General features: G+C 45.9%; 1 protein-coding gene across 2 annotated transcripts; it reads left to right on the top strand.

Moving 5' to 3' along the window:
- Positions 1–513: 513 nt before the first annotated feature.
- Positions 514–15,473, top strand: prr12b (proline rich 12b). Of its 2 annotated transcripts, XM_077734233.1 has the most exons (17): positions 514–745; positions 2,466–2,617; positions 2,745–2,906; positions 3,152–7,539; positions 7,696–7,902; positions 9,349–9,423; positions 10,251–11,034; positions 11,511–12,088; positions 12,315–12,431; positions 12,553–12,686; positions 12,763–13,490; positions 13,564–13,683; positions 13,748–13,845; positions 13,934–14,065; positions 14,159–14,254; positions 14,349–14,508; positions 14,586–15,473. In XM_077734233.1, the coding sequence occupies exons 1-16, from the start codon at positions 663–665 to the stop codon at positions 14,481–14,483; spliced, it is 7,989 nt and encodes a 2,662-aa protein (XP_077590359.1). In that variant the 5' UTR covers positions 514–662; the 3' UTR covers positions 14,484–14,508; positions 14,586–15,473. The 2 variants fall into 2 exon arrangements, with proteins under 2 accessions (XP_077590359.1, XP_077590358.1); XM_077734232.1 differs by having other exon boundaries at positions 14,349–15,473.
- Positions 15,474–15,598: the final 125 nt, after the last annotated feature.

Below are 15,598 nucleotides of genomic sequence, written 5' to 3'. Positions count from 1 at the left end.
AAAAAAAGCCGAATATGACTTGGAAAACACGCGCATTGCAGCCAACTTGTCTGGCTAGTACAGACAAGTACACGCGCGTGCACGGCGAGAAGATGTCAGCTCGCCATTCTTTTACACGTTCCAGCATGTGTTTGTCGTTAAAACGGCAGACGAGTGACCGTAAAAAAAAAAAGAAAAAAGAAAAAGCTCAATTTCTCCTCCAAAGGCCTCCACACGCCGTGCGTGACAAATTGCGTGCATGAGGCGAGGACAAGGGGGTTGCTGGGGGGAGGGCGGGGGTGCCAAAAGAGAAGAATCGTCCTAAATATGGCGTCTTCTTGAAGAAAATGGGCCAAAATAGCTTTGTGGAGCGGAGGAACGTAGGAGACAATAGACAGTGAAATATACGGGGAGGAGGTGCTCCTGGCTGCTGTGACCCCCTCCTCCCCCTCCCCTGCCTCCCCCCACTCGTTCCTTCTCCTCCTCCTTCCATTCCTCCCAGTCTACAGGCTCGTCAAGCAGAGAAATAAACAGAAGCAAACGCAGAGAGAAGGAAGAAGAGAGGACATTCCTTCCCTCTATCCTCTCCCCATCCCCCCCACCCCACCCGCACTATCTGCTGCCCATCTTCATCCAGGCAGCCCCCCTCCCCTGTTTTTTTTCTTTTTTTCCCCCCCTTTTTCATGGAGAGGAATTATCCCGCAGCTGGATTTGGAGATCTCGCCTCTGGGACGGGATGGAGTTACGACAGAACGGCCAAAGCGAGGTAAACGCCGGCGGAATAGGGGGCTTGTGAGGGTCTTCCTTACTGCATTCGTGCACGGTGCTCAGGTACACTCAGTCCTGTATTGTCATCACCCCCCCTAGAAGGGGGATGGAAGGGAGGGGGGCGTCTCTTAATTGGAAGGAATGTGATGGAAGGTTAATAGGGATGCGATCTATTGGCGTGGTTTATGGGTGGAAATGTGCACGCGTGGATGGATGACACATGACAGTGGGGGGATTGTGGCGGGCGGATGGGCTTCTTGCATTGTTATCCATCACGGCTGCAGCTTTGTCTGCCTCAAGACAACGTAAACGCGTGACAGCTTCGCACCGGAGACACTTGCGGCTGAGCCGGACACGCTCCACCGCTGCCGGACAACTATTCGTGCATTCAACAGTCCACGGCCAGCTACTTATGAACACATGTTCGCTCAAGCATATTATTTCAAAAATAGATATAATAATGATAATAATTGCGTAATGATAAATCAGATGCAATGTCTCGATCATAATTAAAGCGACGTTACGTGTATTAGTAAACAGCGTTTAGCAGGAGGTCACGTGACTCAACTGGGGAACGTGCCCCCAGTGTCGCTGGTTTAAACGTCAGTTAATTAGATGCGATGACCCCGAAAAAGTGGCGTTCGAAACCACGTTGTAGGTTGGCAGTGGATGCTGTCGACTCGCTGCGTAATCGCGAGTGGCTGGCGAGCGTGATGACTGTTTTTGAAAGCGTTGTTAGCTAGTGGGCTAATTATCCCGCATGGAAGCTGATGTTGTACACCGTTCAAAACTGGACAGATGTGGCCCATCCTTTCACTTGTGCACACTATGACATATAAATGATTCATGGATGCAATTTTCTTGCCACGCCAATGCAGATCGTGTGTTGGAATGTGTTGCTATCTTGGACTAGCTGGTGTGGTTAGCATGGCTGCTTCAGTAAGCCGTTGCCTTGACAACCACAATGGTCCTCCATCACATCCATTCTTTGGCCAAGCATCTTTGCAAAATCGAGGAGTCCCTGAGCTTTATGTTGAAATAAGATGGTTATAATGATAACTTTTTGTGTTGTAGGAACAGCAGGTAATGCAAGTTTGGCCAAACTACAGCCTTTAGTCAATGATGAAAATATTGAATCATAAGTCTAACCAAAATTTTGATGCACTTCTTACTTTTGATGGAACAAGTCACTTCAATAGTGTATTTGCATTAACTTGGTGTCAAATCTGACAACATTGATAATAACTCAAGAAACAAGATCTTCCCATTTTTTCTTTGTTCTGTAAAGTTTTTTTCAGAGCAAAATGTATGAAATCTGCTGTTGATGATCGATATTCCACTGATTATAAAAATCCTTTTAGAATTAAATTACCCCATACTCACTCGAATGTTAAATAAATAAAATCGTGGCTAGAACAGTCATTGTTAACCAACCTTTGCACATTACCTTGCATGGGTGGCATGTACAACTGTCTAAAATTTAAAATAGAGGCCCATGCACAAAAAATATGCTGTAAATTTAGTACATTCAACAACAATTTTGAGAATAAACACTTATTGGGAAGTACGATTAGTGCTTGCAAACTAGATCTCAAAGACTACTTACTATACACTGCACTGTTTTGGTGCATTATTAGAGTGAGTATAAGCCCATCCCAACTGCTTTTTAATGCCATGTTGGTATTGTTGCAACAATAATTCTTATCTTATGTTTTCAGCCTCATGTATGGGAGTGCCAGGTCATCCCACCCGGACACAGAGCTGCTCCACCGGCAGGCCTATGGTACCCCTCATCCCCTCCAGGGCTATGCAACCAACCACCACCCTGGAGGATCCAGACAGGGTGGGGCTTGGGGTGGACGCACACTGGGTAAGAAACTGGTCGCTGTTTGAGAGACGTTAATTCTAGCAAATTATTGCTACAGATTTGACTTTGTCCAAAAGACATTACTGTCACATTTGAATGTAAAACATTCATGGATGTGGTTTGTTACCAGGCCTGTCCGGGCTTTTTGATGCCGGTCTTCACCACTCGGGGCCTTCGGGTCCTGATCCATCCGTCATGAATCTGATTTCTGCTTTGGATTCCCGTGGTCCACAGCCCCCACCCTCTGCTTCTTCCCTCCTCACGCAATTTCGCACTCCCTCTTGGCAGACTGGTATGTGTCAACTTGTTAGGGGAATCCTAGTTTCTTGCAAAGAATACAAAAAAAATCTCTGTTATCTTGGCCATAACAATGAGTTGTCAAAGTAGCATCCAGAAAAAGTTTTATAGGAAAAGAAAAAATGCATGCACAAATATATTGACAATTTCTCAAATTGGAGACTTACCAAATGTGTTACATTTGAAGTACTACATGCATTGACTGACACTATCCATGTAATGTTGATTTGTGTCCCGTAGCGATGCACGCACCATCCCCAACGGAGCTCTTTATATCAGGAGCTCTCCCTGGTTCCAGCTCCTTTCCCTCCTCCTCCGCCCTTTCCGCATATCAGCATCCTGGCTCTTTCTCCAGCCGCTCCTTTAATCCTTCGCTTTCACTCCAGGACTCTCCCACCTTTAGCCCGAGTTCCAATGGTTTGTTGTCCCCCCACGACCCCCTGCTGCACATTAAGACACCCTCCCAGTCCAGCTTGGGATTTGATCGCCTGCTGTCTTCCCAGAGTAGCGCCTACCGGAGCTCCCAGGAGCTATCAACGGCTCCTCAAAACCACGCCCCGCCCACCTCCTCCAGTTGCCACCTGTCCCCTCATCAATTTAACCTGCTATCATCCCAACTCCACAATCAGTCCTCTCAGCTCTATAATTCCTCCATGTTCTCCTCCTCACCGGCCCTGATACCCACTACGCTCCCCCAGCCACTCCCACCACAGGAGAGGTCGATTCCCCGACAGGATACCGTTATTAAGCATTACCAACGCTCACCCCCAACCCATTCCACACCACTTCCACTACAGCAATATATCAATTGTGGTGGGTCAGTAGGTTATCAGCATATACCAAATCAACACCCTCACGCCGGTGTCTCTTGTAGTCCCTTGGGGGAGCGGAGTCCGCATTCAGACCCCAAACCCTCACTGCAGCCAGAGTCTCAGCCATACCGGCCTAACCTTCAACCGGCTTACACTTCTTCCTCCTCCAGCTCAGCCATCTCTTCATCTGGGACTAAAGAATCCAAAAGCTCTACTAGTGGCTTCTCCTCATCAACCCCAGCATCCTCCTCCTCAACAACCTCACACACCCCACCATCTGCATCGTGCAACTCTTCTTCAGCATCTTCAAACCCCAAAACCAACACTGGAACCTTGTCTGCTCCGTCTCGCCAGCCGCCTCCACCTCAATCTGCGCCAGCACCACCTTCACCAATGGTTTCGTCCACACAGTCGACAGCCAAACCATGTCTCGCGACCTATGGTTCTCCACCTGGAGCTAAATCTAGCACAAGCCTATCAGGCAAGACCCCTCCCCAACAACAAGCCCAAGTATACTCTCCTAACCAGCCATCGTCGACTCACATGACGCAGTCTTGTGGTAGCTTTAGTTCCCCTAATGCGCACGATATTAACTCTGGACCAGGAGGAAATGGAGAAAAGGGATTCACCGATTTAGGCTCAGGTGGCCGCTCGTTTCCGACAGAAATTGTCTTTGGGGAGTCAAACTTTAGCTCAGCCTCCCATCGAAGAGCAGAGAGTCCTTCTCTGGGGTATGGAAATGCTACAGGACCAAAAGGAAGTGGGGCATCTGGAGTTGCCACGCTTGATTCTGGACTTGGTGCTGCAAGTTCAGGAGGTGCCAATGTGGGAAACTCGTTCCACTTGCATGAGTCTAGTCTATCGCCCTCCATCACTTCTGCCATCCCTCATCCCGGTTTGCACTCTCCCGCTTCAGCTCGGCCCGCACAATCCCCTGGCGCCTCTGGGGCAAGCAAATATCTGCCTTCCATGCTCTCTCCTGCATTTATGTCATCATCACAAAGTTTCACGGAAACCCGGCAACAACCCTACCACTCCACTCCACCCAAACCCAAAGCCCAGCCCAACATGCTTAGCGCTGAGCGCTCCCAAGACGCAGAAGAAGATGAGGAATTCCTCATTGAACAACTACTGCATACCCAAAGTTCAACTTCTCATTCTGCCCAGCATCATCCACCTGGTCAGATACCACAACAGCTTCCTCTAACTGGAGATACAGAAGCCAAGGGAAGACCTTACGACATGGACAAGATCTCAGAGGAACGTTACCATTTGCACAGTGTAATTCGTACAAACAGCACCAATAGCGGTTCTGAGCCAGAAACGTCTAGTAGTGAAGTACCAGGTGGATTGAATAGTCAATTGGAAATAGCACAGAAGAAGCTACACCCAACTGAGAGTGAGCTGACTATATCAAAGTCAACCACTGAAGGGGTAAGCGGAGCAACAGACTCCCTTTCACGCACTACCCACTCCCACCCACCGGAACATGACTCCATGGTTTCAGTAGGTCACTACGGCAGAGGTGACCCCTACGCCCAGCACCAACATTCACGTCCTCCCCATCACATTTCCCACCTCTCACCACATTCTCAACAACAGTGTCAGCAATCGCAACTTTCCCAGCTCCCTCAGCCTTCCCATCGCTCCCAGCATACTCACCCACAGCATCCACATATGGAGCAAAAGTCTTCAGATAGCACAGATAGGTCCTACCTATGTACTCCAACAGATGTGCAACAGGCGAGACAAAACCAGATTCCCCACCAGATGATGAATTCACCACCAGACTGCCCTCAGCAGACTCAGATGCTGCACCCGGTCATGTCTAGGACCAAAATGGAACCCCAACAAGCAACGCAGCAGCATCCTTTGAGCCAGCAAGGGGTGATGGGTTCAAGTCGAGGATCGGGGCTCGCAGGGGTGGGTCCCCACGCACAGAGTCAGTCTTCACAGCTACAACTGCAGCTACAGAATCAGAATTTAGACACACGCTACAGTCTAGGGACCCCGAGAGATCAAAATCGAATAAGCCAGACCTCCGTGTCCACACTGGATATGTTGGACCAGCCTCTTTCACAGGCAAGGAGCAGAGACGGAGCATTGGACAGACATGCCATCAGAATCGATGCCAATATCACAGATGGAGATAGTGTTGTTGGAGACAGACATAGACAGAACAGTCTTTCAGCCCACCACCATTCTCAACAAACAGCTCCAGAGCTTCATGGGTTTCTCTCTGAACCTGATATGGGTTTACCAGCCACTCCTCACTTGCATCACGTCAACCAACCTCAGACACATGGCCACCACCAACCGCAAGTTCACCATCCAATTTCCCATTCCCGTTTAGCTCATCCACCAACACATCGGTTGGCGGGGAATATAGGGACCCCCCAACAACTGCAACAATCTCAAGCAAGGGAGACAGACACCCATCTGTCCCACACACACCTGGACAGACACAAGCCACATCAGTTTGATGACGTCGGCCGTGGTGGAAAAGCCAACCTGAATCCAAATCAGCAACAGGAGCAGTTTACATCTTTAACATCTATCTGCTTTTCCGACTCTCTTTTAAATGACGAAGACCGCTCTTTCTTTCCAGGAATGGAGGACATGTTTTGCTCGGCAACGTATAAGTCGAGTTGTGCTGGGGATTCAGTGACTGGACAGGGTTCCCAAGAGAACATTGCCCAAGGTCGTGGGCAAGAAGCCATGAATGTCCTAAAAACGGGAGATGCCGGACAACGCTACGGTCTGGTTGGACATCACAGCGATCAAGGCTATGGACAATACTGTCACAGTCTCTCTGGATCAGGAAATGCAAATCTAAACGTAGATCCCAACTCTATGAAGACTCACGATCTGCCCTCAACCGTGAATACTGATCAACTTGGCCTCATACAGTCCCAGACCTCGGCTCTTGGATTGAATTCTAACCCTCAAGACCCGGTCAACAAAATGACAGGGTCAATGGGAGGTTCAAACAATCCTGGTATGAGCCCTGCAATCTTTTGTTCATCGCGACCTAAAAAACTGCTGAAGACCAGTTCATTTCACTTGCTCAAACAGCGACGTGAAACCCAACCGCTTGGCAAAAAAAATTACGCCCAAGAATATGAATTTGAAGACGACGAAGACAAAGCTGACGGTCCGGCTGATATCCGTCTGAACAGTCGACGCCATCCCGAAATGCTCCCCGACTTGATATCTAGCTGTCGAAAATCCACCGCTGTATCAGGCCTCAGCCCCATGATGGGCGACATGGACTTCTGCCATGCACCCCCCTATCCTTCCCTCGGACAGTCCCAACCAATCGCCGCCCCCGACGGCCCAAAGAAAAGAGGGAGGAAACCCACCAAACCAAAACGTGAAGGCCCTCCTCGGCCCAGAGGCAGACCACGCATACGCCCCCTCCCAGAACCTTCTGGTTACCGCAGCCCGATGGGATCGGCCGCCGGAGAAAGCAGAAGGGGTCGAGGGCGAGGTAGGGGTCGAGGCAGGAGGGATGAAGGTCTGATGGAAATTCATCAAGATATGAACAAAGCACATCACCTATCGCCCTATCAACCGCAGCAGCATCCGCCGCAACATTACAGCCAATCGCAGCTTCTCCAACAGGATCTGCGTGAACATCACCGAGAGCTAGAGCACCACCATTTAGCGCAACAGCAACAAGGACATCCCATGCATCACCATGTGCCCCCCTCCCACCACCAAATGCATCACCAACCACAGCAACACAACTACCAACAGCATATGCAACAACCACCACCACCACAACTGCAACAAGAGCCAGGCAGTCCCATCAAGGTACAGTGACAAAATATATATTTCATTAATATATGATTATAATTTGCTCCCATATCCCCCAAAAAACATGTTTGGGTTGGATGGATGCCCTTTGTGTCTTTGGCCTTGTGATTGGCTGGCCACTTTTAATGACATTGGTGTCAATGCATCTTTTAGGTCCCACTTCACGTTCCTGCCATGACTCCATCACAATCACTGCTGAGGACGGATTCACTTTCCAGCACCGATCCCGCTCTGTCGGATGGATCTCTGGGATCGGCACCATCACTGGGTCCCAGTCCGGGACCCAGTACCAACATGGACATCAGCAGAAATGAGCCAAACCAAACACACGAAAGGATGCATCACGAGAATTCTGGAGAGGTACCCCATACTAAAACACAATGCATTATTCATTCCCTATACAGTGCAATATTCAGTCCTCTGTTTTGAAAAAGGAGCCAATTTGAAATGCATTTTTAGTACTAGAAGATGCAATTCTTATATAAAATTTGTATATAAAAAAGGAAATAAGTGTTAGAATAGAAATTTTGGTCTGTGAATATAAAGTTGGATTCATTTGACTATCATGGAAAAAGAATGGCAAGGTTTTGAAGCTGAAATATTTATTGTTCAATAGGAAATCAGTTGACTTTTTAAAGGAAAAATGCAAAGTCAATAAGTTAAATGATGGAAGAACGGTGAATTTTGGGGAAAAACTAAATCGAGGATGGATAAAAGGATCTTTCTAAGATGGTAGCTCTGCAAATATGAATGGATTGGCTATGTGCAATGTGTGACCAAAGCTGAGAGTTTCTCATCTCCTCTGTCAAATTATTCACAACAGCTTGAGGGCGAGTGAAGCGGCTTTTTCGCTGGGGAGTGGCAGAATGACAAATAAATGAGAAATGCTTGGAGAAGAAATCAGTGGCTGAACACTGATTTTTTTTTTCATTATACATTTCAATTGAAAATGAAGACATTAGACCAAAACAATTCATATTCACCCCAAATCATCAATCTGACAATCCTGCTTGTCGGAAATGTACGTGCTTCCTTCTCTCTTGCTTTATATATCAGTCACATTATGAAATGTCATTCCCAGCTTATAATATTCAGATTTTAAAAATTGATGTTTTTTTGTTTTAATTCTCCCTCAGCATTTCCGTTTTTTTTACAACAAAAAGGCCTATGTATATTTTAATTAATATCTACTATAGCTTTATTAAATAATTTAAGCTCAATAACCTGATAAGTGGCACTAAAAATTCTACAAATCATGTTATGATCCAAAAAAGTAACCCAATATGTGCAAGAAGTGACCTGTAACTACCCTCAAATTACAAAACGATCAAGCCAAAATGAATTTATTGCCTGCCATTGACAAAAATCTACACCCAATTCATTTGAATTCATAGAACTGCCTGCAAATGCTCATATTTTAGTGCCATTGACGGTGTAAGACAGCCAATCCATTTAGACTGGGAAGGCCGAATGAACATTTATTTAGTCAGTGGCCACTAATGAGTTAACAAGGAAATTAACATGAAAATACCCCAAAAATAATTTAGACGTCACCCATGGGAGAGCAAAGCATCCCTTTGCAATTTTCCACCCCAAAAAAAATGCATTTCGAGTGATCCATGCAATTAATTTCTCGCATTATACAGATCACATTGTAAAGTTGTTTTCTAGGAATAGATTGTTTTTTTTTTTTAAAGACAAAAAGAACAATGAGCAACGTAGCGAAACAAATATTAAAGAAAGAACGCCTACATCTTTACTACTCCAGTTTTTCCCAACCTCATTATTTTTCTGATTTCTCCCTAGATCACATGGAAGAAAGAAATTGAAGATCCATTGAACCCTGAAGGCTGGGGTACCTTGCAAAAACTCACTAGTTGTGTAAGTTGAAATCCACAAAAATATGCAAAGACATTTGTGTGTCAAGCTTATCCCAGATGATCCACTTCCATGTATGCTTTCAATTGGGAAATAATGCCCTAAACTAGTTTTATCAGAGTAAGAAAATATGCAAAATTTGTATATATTTTTTTCATCTGGCATTCTGCCCTGGTTTTCGATCACAGGATTTAGGGTTGAAAAGGGAAGGTTTGAGCTGAGTGACAGCCAGTTTTCTCTGACTGACAAAAGAAAGAAGAGAGAGCACTGTTACCAGGGCAGCCGTTGTTATGGTTACGGTATTTTTTCTTTTTTTTTTTACTGCAGGATCCTTGCTGCCACCTGCTGTCTTTTAAGCCTTACTACTGAATATAGAGTCAAAATGAATGAAATCTATTATCCTTTCTAATCAAACACATTTTTTTGACTACCGATATCGATTCTGTGGGTTATCGGCCAATACCGACCACCACTAATGTAAATATTAGTGTGGTTATATTAAATTGAATGCCTTTATTGTCATCATACAAGTACAATAAAAATGAGAGGGTAGGAAAGAGACTATAGACCTTAGCAGCACATTAGAAGTAGAACTTTTTATATTTTTTCAGTTTTTTAATGATATTTTTTCACTGATGAGTTTTTGATCCAGTAAAAAATAATGCAAAATACCACCAGGGCTCAAATGAATCAACTTTGATAAGAAATGCTCTATTTTACACCAGGTTCTGTTACCAAAATTACTTTTTAAAGAGAAATAGTCCCTTTCAGCATACTCATATGGATATAATTCTGAAGCATAATCCAATAATCTACCCATCTTCTTGCAGGTTGATGACAAAGGATTTGACTTCAAACCCGGTTTCGTGTCCTCCTTTTTGGACTTCCTAAAAACGGGTAAAAAACAATCCGGCCTTGAACTCGCTGACGTGGGCTGCGAACAGGACTCCTTGGACGCCTGCTCATCTCTAAAAGGAGGGATCCGACCCATAACCCCCACGCCTCCGCTCTCACCAACCACTCCCCAGCAGCCTCCGGGGTCATTTGGCGAGGACAGGGTTGGCGAGGGCACGGACTTGGCCCTCAGTAATTGCCCAAGTCCCTGTAAGCCATTGGACGACGAACTGAAAGGAAACCTGGAGGCGTTGCCCTCCTTCTCCTCGGACGAGGAAGACTCGGTCAGTAAAAACCAAGACTTGCAGAAAAGTATTTCCTCCGCCATCTCGGCCCTCTACGACACCCCACACTCCCTGGCCGCCGCCGTGGCCTCGGCTATGGTCAAAGTCCCGCCCACCCCGCAGGAGCCGCAACTCAGCCCGTTGCCTCCCGCCGCCACCTCCCCGGCCAATGGCGAAGTGGAGGCGCTCGGGTATGATAACGGGCCCGGCGTTCCGGATGAGAGTAACTTTGTCTCCTCGCAATCCAACGGCGAAATGGAAGAGGAGCCGTGTGGAGGTCAACAGGAGGAGGAGGAAGGGGGAGAGAAATTGGCGGTTGAGGAGGAAATGCAAACTGATCCATGTGATTCGCAGCGGGGAGTTTTGGAAGAGACGGGGGTGACCGAAGAGGAGAAAATATCCGATACGTGGACGTCAGAGGCTTTGAGAAATGAAGGTAAGGCCTCAGTTTATTGAAAGAAAAGTTTATTGAATGGCAGCCCACTTGTGTGTTGTGGCTGTTAGTAAAAGAGGGAAATTGATATTGAAAACATCCCTTGATGGCAATAGATGTCCAATTTTAGCTGGGAAGCGATTGATATATTGGTCATAAAATGAATAAGGTAATAGAAGTAAAGTAAATAGGAAATAAATTCAAGCATTAGACACTATGAAAGAACTTTAGTGCTTTTTGAGGCTGTAACCAGGATTTATTTCTGTTTTTATTTTTTTCTATGCAATGCATTAACTTGTTTTTATTAACAATAGATTCTTTTTTCAGAATATATTATTTAAAACACCTAAAAATACAATAATAATTTAAATAAATATATACTTTTGTTTGTTTTTAATGAACCAATGTATAGTCATTTTTATACTCATTGAGCACATGAACATTGATGTCTTTTAAAAAAAACATTTTCTGTGTTCCAGCTTCCTCCCCATCGGGCCCTGCCCTCACTCCAGCCCCTGCCGTCCCTCCCTCCATTTCCCCTTCTCCAGCCACCTGCTCCCCCGCGTGTCTGCCCGCCTCTGCCAACTCCTCGCAGCCCATCCAGCGGGCTGAAGAGCCCTCTCATCCTCCCCTGAAACCACAGCAGGCCCCCTACCAAGCGGCCCCCACCACTTCCCCACCCCCCTCGACCTCCCCACCAGCCATCGCCTCACCCCCGCTCTCCAACCTTCCCCAAAGTCACTCCATACCCCCTCCATCCACCACGCCGCCCCCATCCTGCTCGGACCACGACCAGGAAGCTGAAGCCGGGCGGGCGTCCCCTTCCTCCCCGTCGTCCTCGTCTCCCTCGGCCTCCCCCTCGCCGCCTCCGTCCCCTCCCACCCCGGACGAGGCTCCGGTATCCCAACGTCTCGCCGCCCTGCACTTGGCCAAGAAGCAGGCGGACGCGGCCATCGCGGGGGAGAGCGAGGAGGAGGACAGTGAAAGCGGAGGGGAGGGAATCTTCCGGGAAAGGGATGAGTTTGTTATTCGGACCGAAGACATCGGCACCCTCAAGGTGAGCTAAATAACTTGCTTTTTCTCAACAGTAAAAGCAAACATGAATGGTTTTGCTATCCCAGTCTATCTGTAACAATGTTTTGGTCATTTAATTCCTATTTTTGAATTCATGATGGAGCAGAATGTCTCATTTTTGGCCAATTTTGAAGCCAAATGTCCTCCAAATCTGAAATGGAGGTTAATAATAGTTTGTGATTTTTTTTTGGTTTTGTTTGCATCCTCAGATGGCTTTGCAGACAGGTCGGGAGCCCCCACCCATCTGGAGAGTCCAGAAAGCTTTACTCCAGAAATTTAGTCCTGAAATCAAAGATGGTCAAAGGCAGTTTTGTGCAACCAGTAATGTGAGTTTTGCCATTCTTTTGCAAGAAAATCCATCTTTCTGTGAAAATATTTGAAAGCATTGTTTATAGAATGTGGCTATTCTGATTCTTTCTTCTTGTTTCAAATTTTCCCTTCCGCCAGTATCTGGGTTATTTTGGGGATGCTAAAATGCGATACCAACGTTTATATGTGAAGTTCCTGGAGAATGTCAACAAGAAAGACTACGTCAGAGTGTGTTCCAGAAAGCCATGGCACAGAACTGGTCTAACTCTTAGGTTAGTCACTTAGTTAATACCAGATCGGCATCCCAATTGTTGAGCCTTACAAACCTGCCCTTTTTTTTACCAACAGACGCCAGTCGCTCCCAAAACAACTCCCCGCCCCTCACAATCAAACCCCACCTCGAGTAGATCGAGACGACAGGGAGAAAGACAGACCCAAAGATCTGAAAGAGAAGAAAGAGCAACGGGAGAAGGAGCAAAAGGACCGAGAGCGAAAAGAAAAAGTAGAAAGAGATCGAAAGGAGAAGGAGCAGAGAGAAAGAGAACGGAAAGAAAAGGAGAATGCGGAAAAGGAGGCGCAAAAGGAGCCCAACCTGCAAAACCCAACAGCCCTTCTGCAACGTGAGAGTGAAAGAAGGAACCAGGAGCAGAAAGAGGAGAAGATCCAAGAACTGAAAGAATCAGAAAGGGAACAAAAAGAGAGAGAGAAAAGGAGCAAGGAGGACCAAGACAGGGAGCGACAGGAGCGGGAATGCCAGGAAAAGGAGAAGCGGGCCAAGGACGGGCCCGATGAGAACCTCGTACCGGGGCCAGAAAGCGCAGTCGCGGAAAAGGCTAGACGCAAGGAGCAAGGGAGGAACTTGACCAGGGAGATTTTGCAAGTCCGAAGAGGAACGGCACCCTGCGTGACGCTGAAGGAGGAAAAAAGAGGAGTCGAGAAGAAGATGCTGCGTCACCCCAGGGCCAAAACCTCCATGGAAAAGACTGAGCCTCCTCCAAAGAAGAGGAAGAAGTGGATGAAGGAGTTGCCGTCGTCCTCATCGGAATCGGACTCCTCCCTCCCCAGCGAAGATGAAGGTCGGTGTCGCAATTGGATGAGTAGCGTGCAAGTTTATTGGGGTCGGTGGTCAATGTCAACTTTGTTTTGCAGGAACTCTGCGGGTGGGAATGAATAGCCGGGCCATGAGGGAAATGTTTAGGAGCTATGTGGAGATGTTGGTCAGCACAGCGTTGGATCCTGATATGATTCAAGCCTTGGAGGACACGGATGGTGAGAACTTCTCCTCAATCTTGAGGGAAAAAAAACACTTTTTAACATTGTTTTCATCACTTAGATGAGTTGTACCTGCCGCCCATGAGGAAGATTGACAGCCTACTGAACGAACAGAAGAAACGTTTATTGAGAAGAGTCAGCATGAGTGCTCAGCACCAGGTATGCAAACAACAAACGCTAAGGTCGCAGAAAAGCTTGACTTTATTTCCTCACTCTGTGTCTATATGTGCTTTTTCTCGCTTGCTAGGAGGCCCTTCATCTATTCCCTAAAATGACAGCAGACCCGTTGGAATGTGGGACTGTCAAAGTTCGACTCGGTGGGGAGGCTTACAACCGCAAAACTCTCAACCGTGGAAAGAGGAGCATTCCTAAGAATCAAGTAAGTATTTTTCCTGCTATAACTTCTTTATTCCTTCAAAGGATTCCATGCTCATAGACAATTGTGTCTTTTTTTGTTGTATTGACTTTTTAGGATCTGAAGCTCTCCATTGAAACCTGCCGAATCTACAGTCTGTATCATTCCCTTCACCACTATAAGTATCACACCTTCCTGCACTGCAAGAAGGAAGTAAGTATGCTGCTTTATGCTCAATTACATTTTTTTTGGTTTATTTTTACTCTTATTCTCACTGTAGAAAATAACAAATTGGCGTTGTTTGCAGACGGACAGCATCGAGCAGGCAGCAGATGACCCTGGACAGGAGGAAGTGGTCCAGCAGTGCATGGCCAACCAAAGCTGGCTCGAGAGCCTCTTAAACTCCTTCGTGGAGCTGCTCAGCCTCAGCGGCAAAACCTGAAGGACAAACCTACAGTGAGAAAAAAGTGAGAACAAAATAGAGCCCTTTTCTTCTTCTTTTTTTTAGGAAAACTGAAAATAACCCTTCATTTCTTTGAGGAAGGTCTCATTCCAAGATGCTCATTTAAAGAGGAATGAACATTTGTGCACTTTGAAGTGAATGTGAAGGACGTTGAAGGAGCCGAGATCATCTGGTCGGGACCCCAAACACAATTCCATGAAGGTCTACTCAGTATTCGCACACACTGACAAACTCGTTGTATTGACAAATGTGGCTTGTATAATTTATACAAAGACATTTAAAAACAAAAAAAAGGCAAAAAAAGAAGAAATCGCCCTAAAGGGATTGAGGACTGTAAATATAATTTGGATGATGTTTTCAAGAAGTCCACAAGAAATAGCCAACTTGCTGTTTTTGGGGTCTTAAGACCTCCAGAGGTAAAACTCAGTTTAAAGTGACTATGTAATAGTCTCCTTGTTTCTATTGGCCTCTGTTTAAAAACTGTTAAGATTCAGGGCAAATGTATTTAAATTAAGGCTGTATATATATTTTTGGTGCTTGTTCTTGAGAAGACAACCACACAGAGGAGTTTATTCCTGTAAAAAAAAAAAAAAAAACACCAATGAAAAGACAAGCTTTCTAAAAGGAAGAGTGACATGAAACCATCCCAAACGATCCCAAACGCTTAAACGTCCGTGTTTCCGTGCGTCCTTTTTATCTGTCTGTTGTCGATTGATATTTGCCATCATTTGAACTCTTGCAGAACATTATTTGTTGTTATGATGTGTAAATAGTGTACAGCTTCTTCCTTCTTCACTTCCACCTTCTTCTGTACATGAAATTCCTGTATTTGGCAAACGCAAATAAAACAGTTCGATTGACAAGTCATGACATTTGATAAAAATATGACTCAATACGGCCCGCACAAGAATCTTGAATTCAGCCTATATGCTCTTCCACTCTTCAAAACCTGACATATCGTACAAAAACCCCCAAAAAAACCCAATATATTTTGTTTAAATTTGCCAATTTAACATCAAATCCCTGTCATTGACCAGAAAGTTAATACTTGAGATAAAAATAAATACATTTAAAAGGTACACATTGGAAATCTT

This window comes from Stigmatopora nigra, chromosome 15, assembly GCF_051989575.1.
Source record: "Stigmatopora nigra isolate UIUO_SnigA chromosome 15, RoL_Snig_1.1, whole genome shotgun sequence".
NCBI lineage: Eukaryota > Metazoa > Chordata > Actinopteri > Syngnathiformes > Syngnathidae > Stigmatopora > Stigmatopora nigra.
The sequence above is the reverse complement of the archived record's forward strand: the minus strand, read 5'-3'. Positions and strand labels throughout refer to the sequence as shown.

Excerpts from the sequence above, each read along its gene's own strand:
- prr12b (XM_077734233.1), top strand. The coding sequence starts at position 663 with ATGGAGAGGAATTATCCCGCAGCTGGATTTGGAGATCTCGCCTCTGGG. Across the intron at positions 7,903-9,348 it reads ATCACGAGAATTCTGGAGAG|ATCACATGGAAGAAAGAAAT; the intron begins GTACCCCATACT and ends ATTTCTCCCTAG. Across the intron at positions 11,035-11,510 it reads AGAGGCTTTGAGAAATGAAG|CTTCCTCCCCATCGGGCCCT; the intron begins GTAAGGCCTCAG and ends TCTGTGTTCCAG.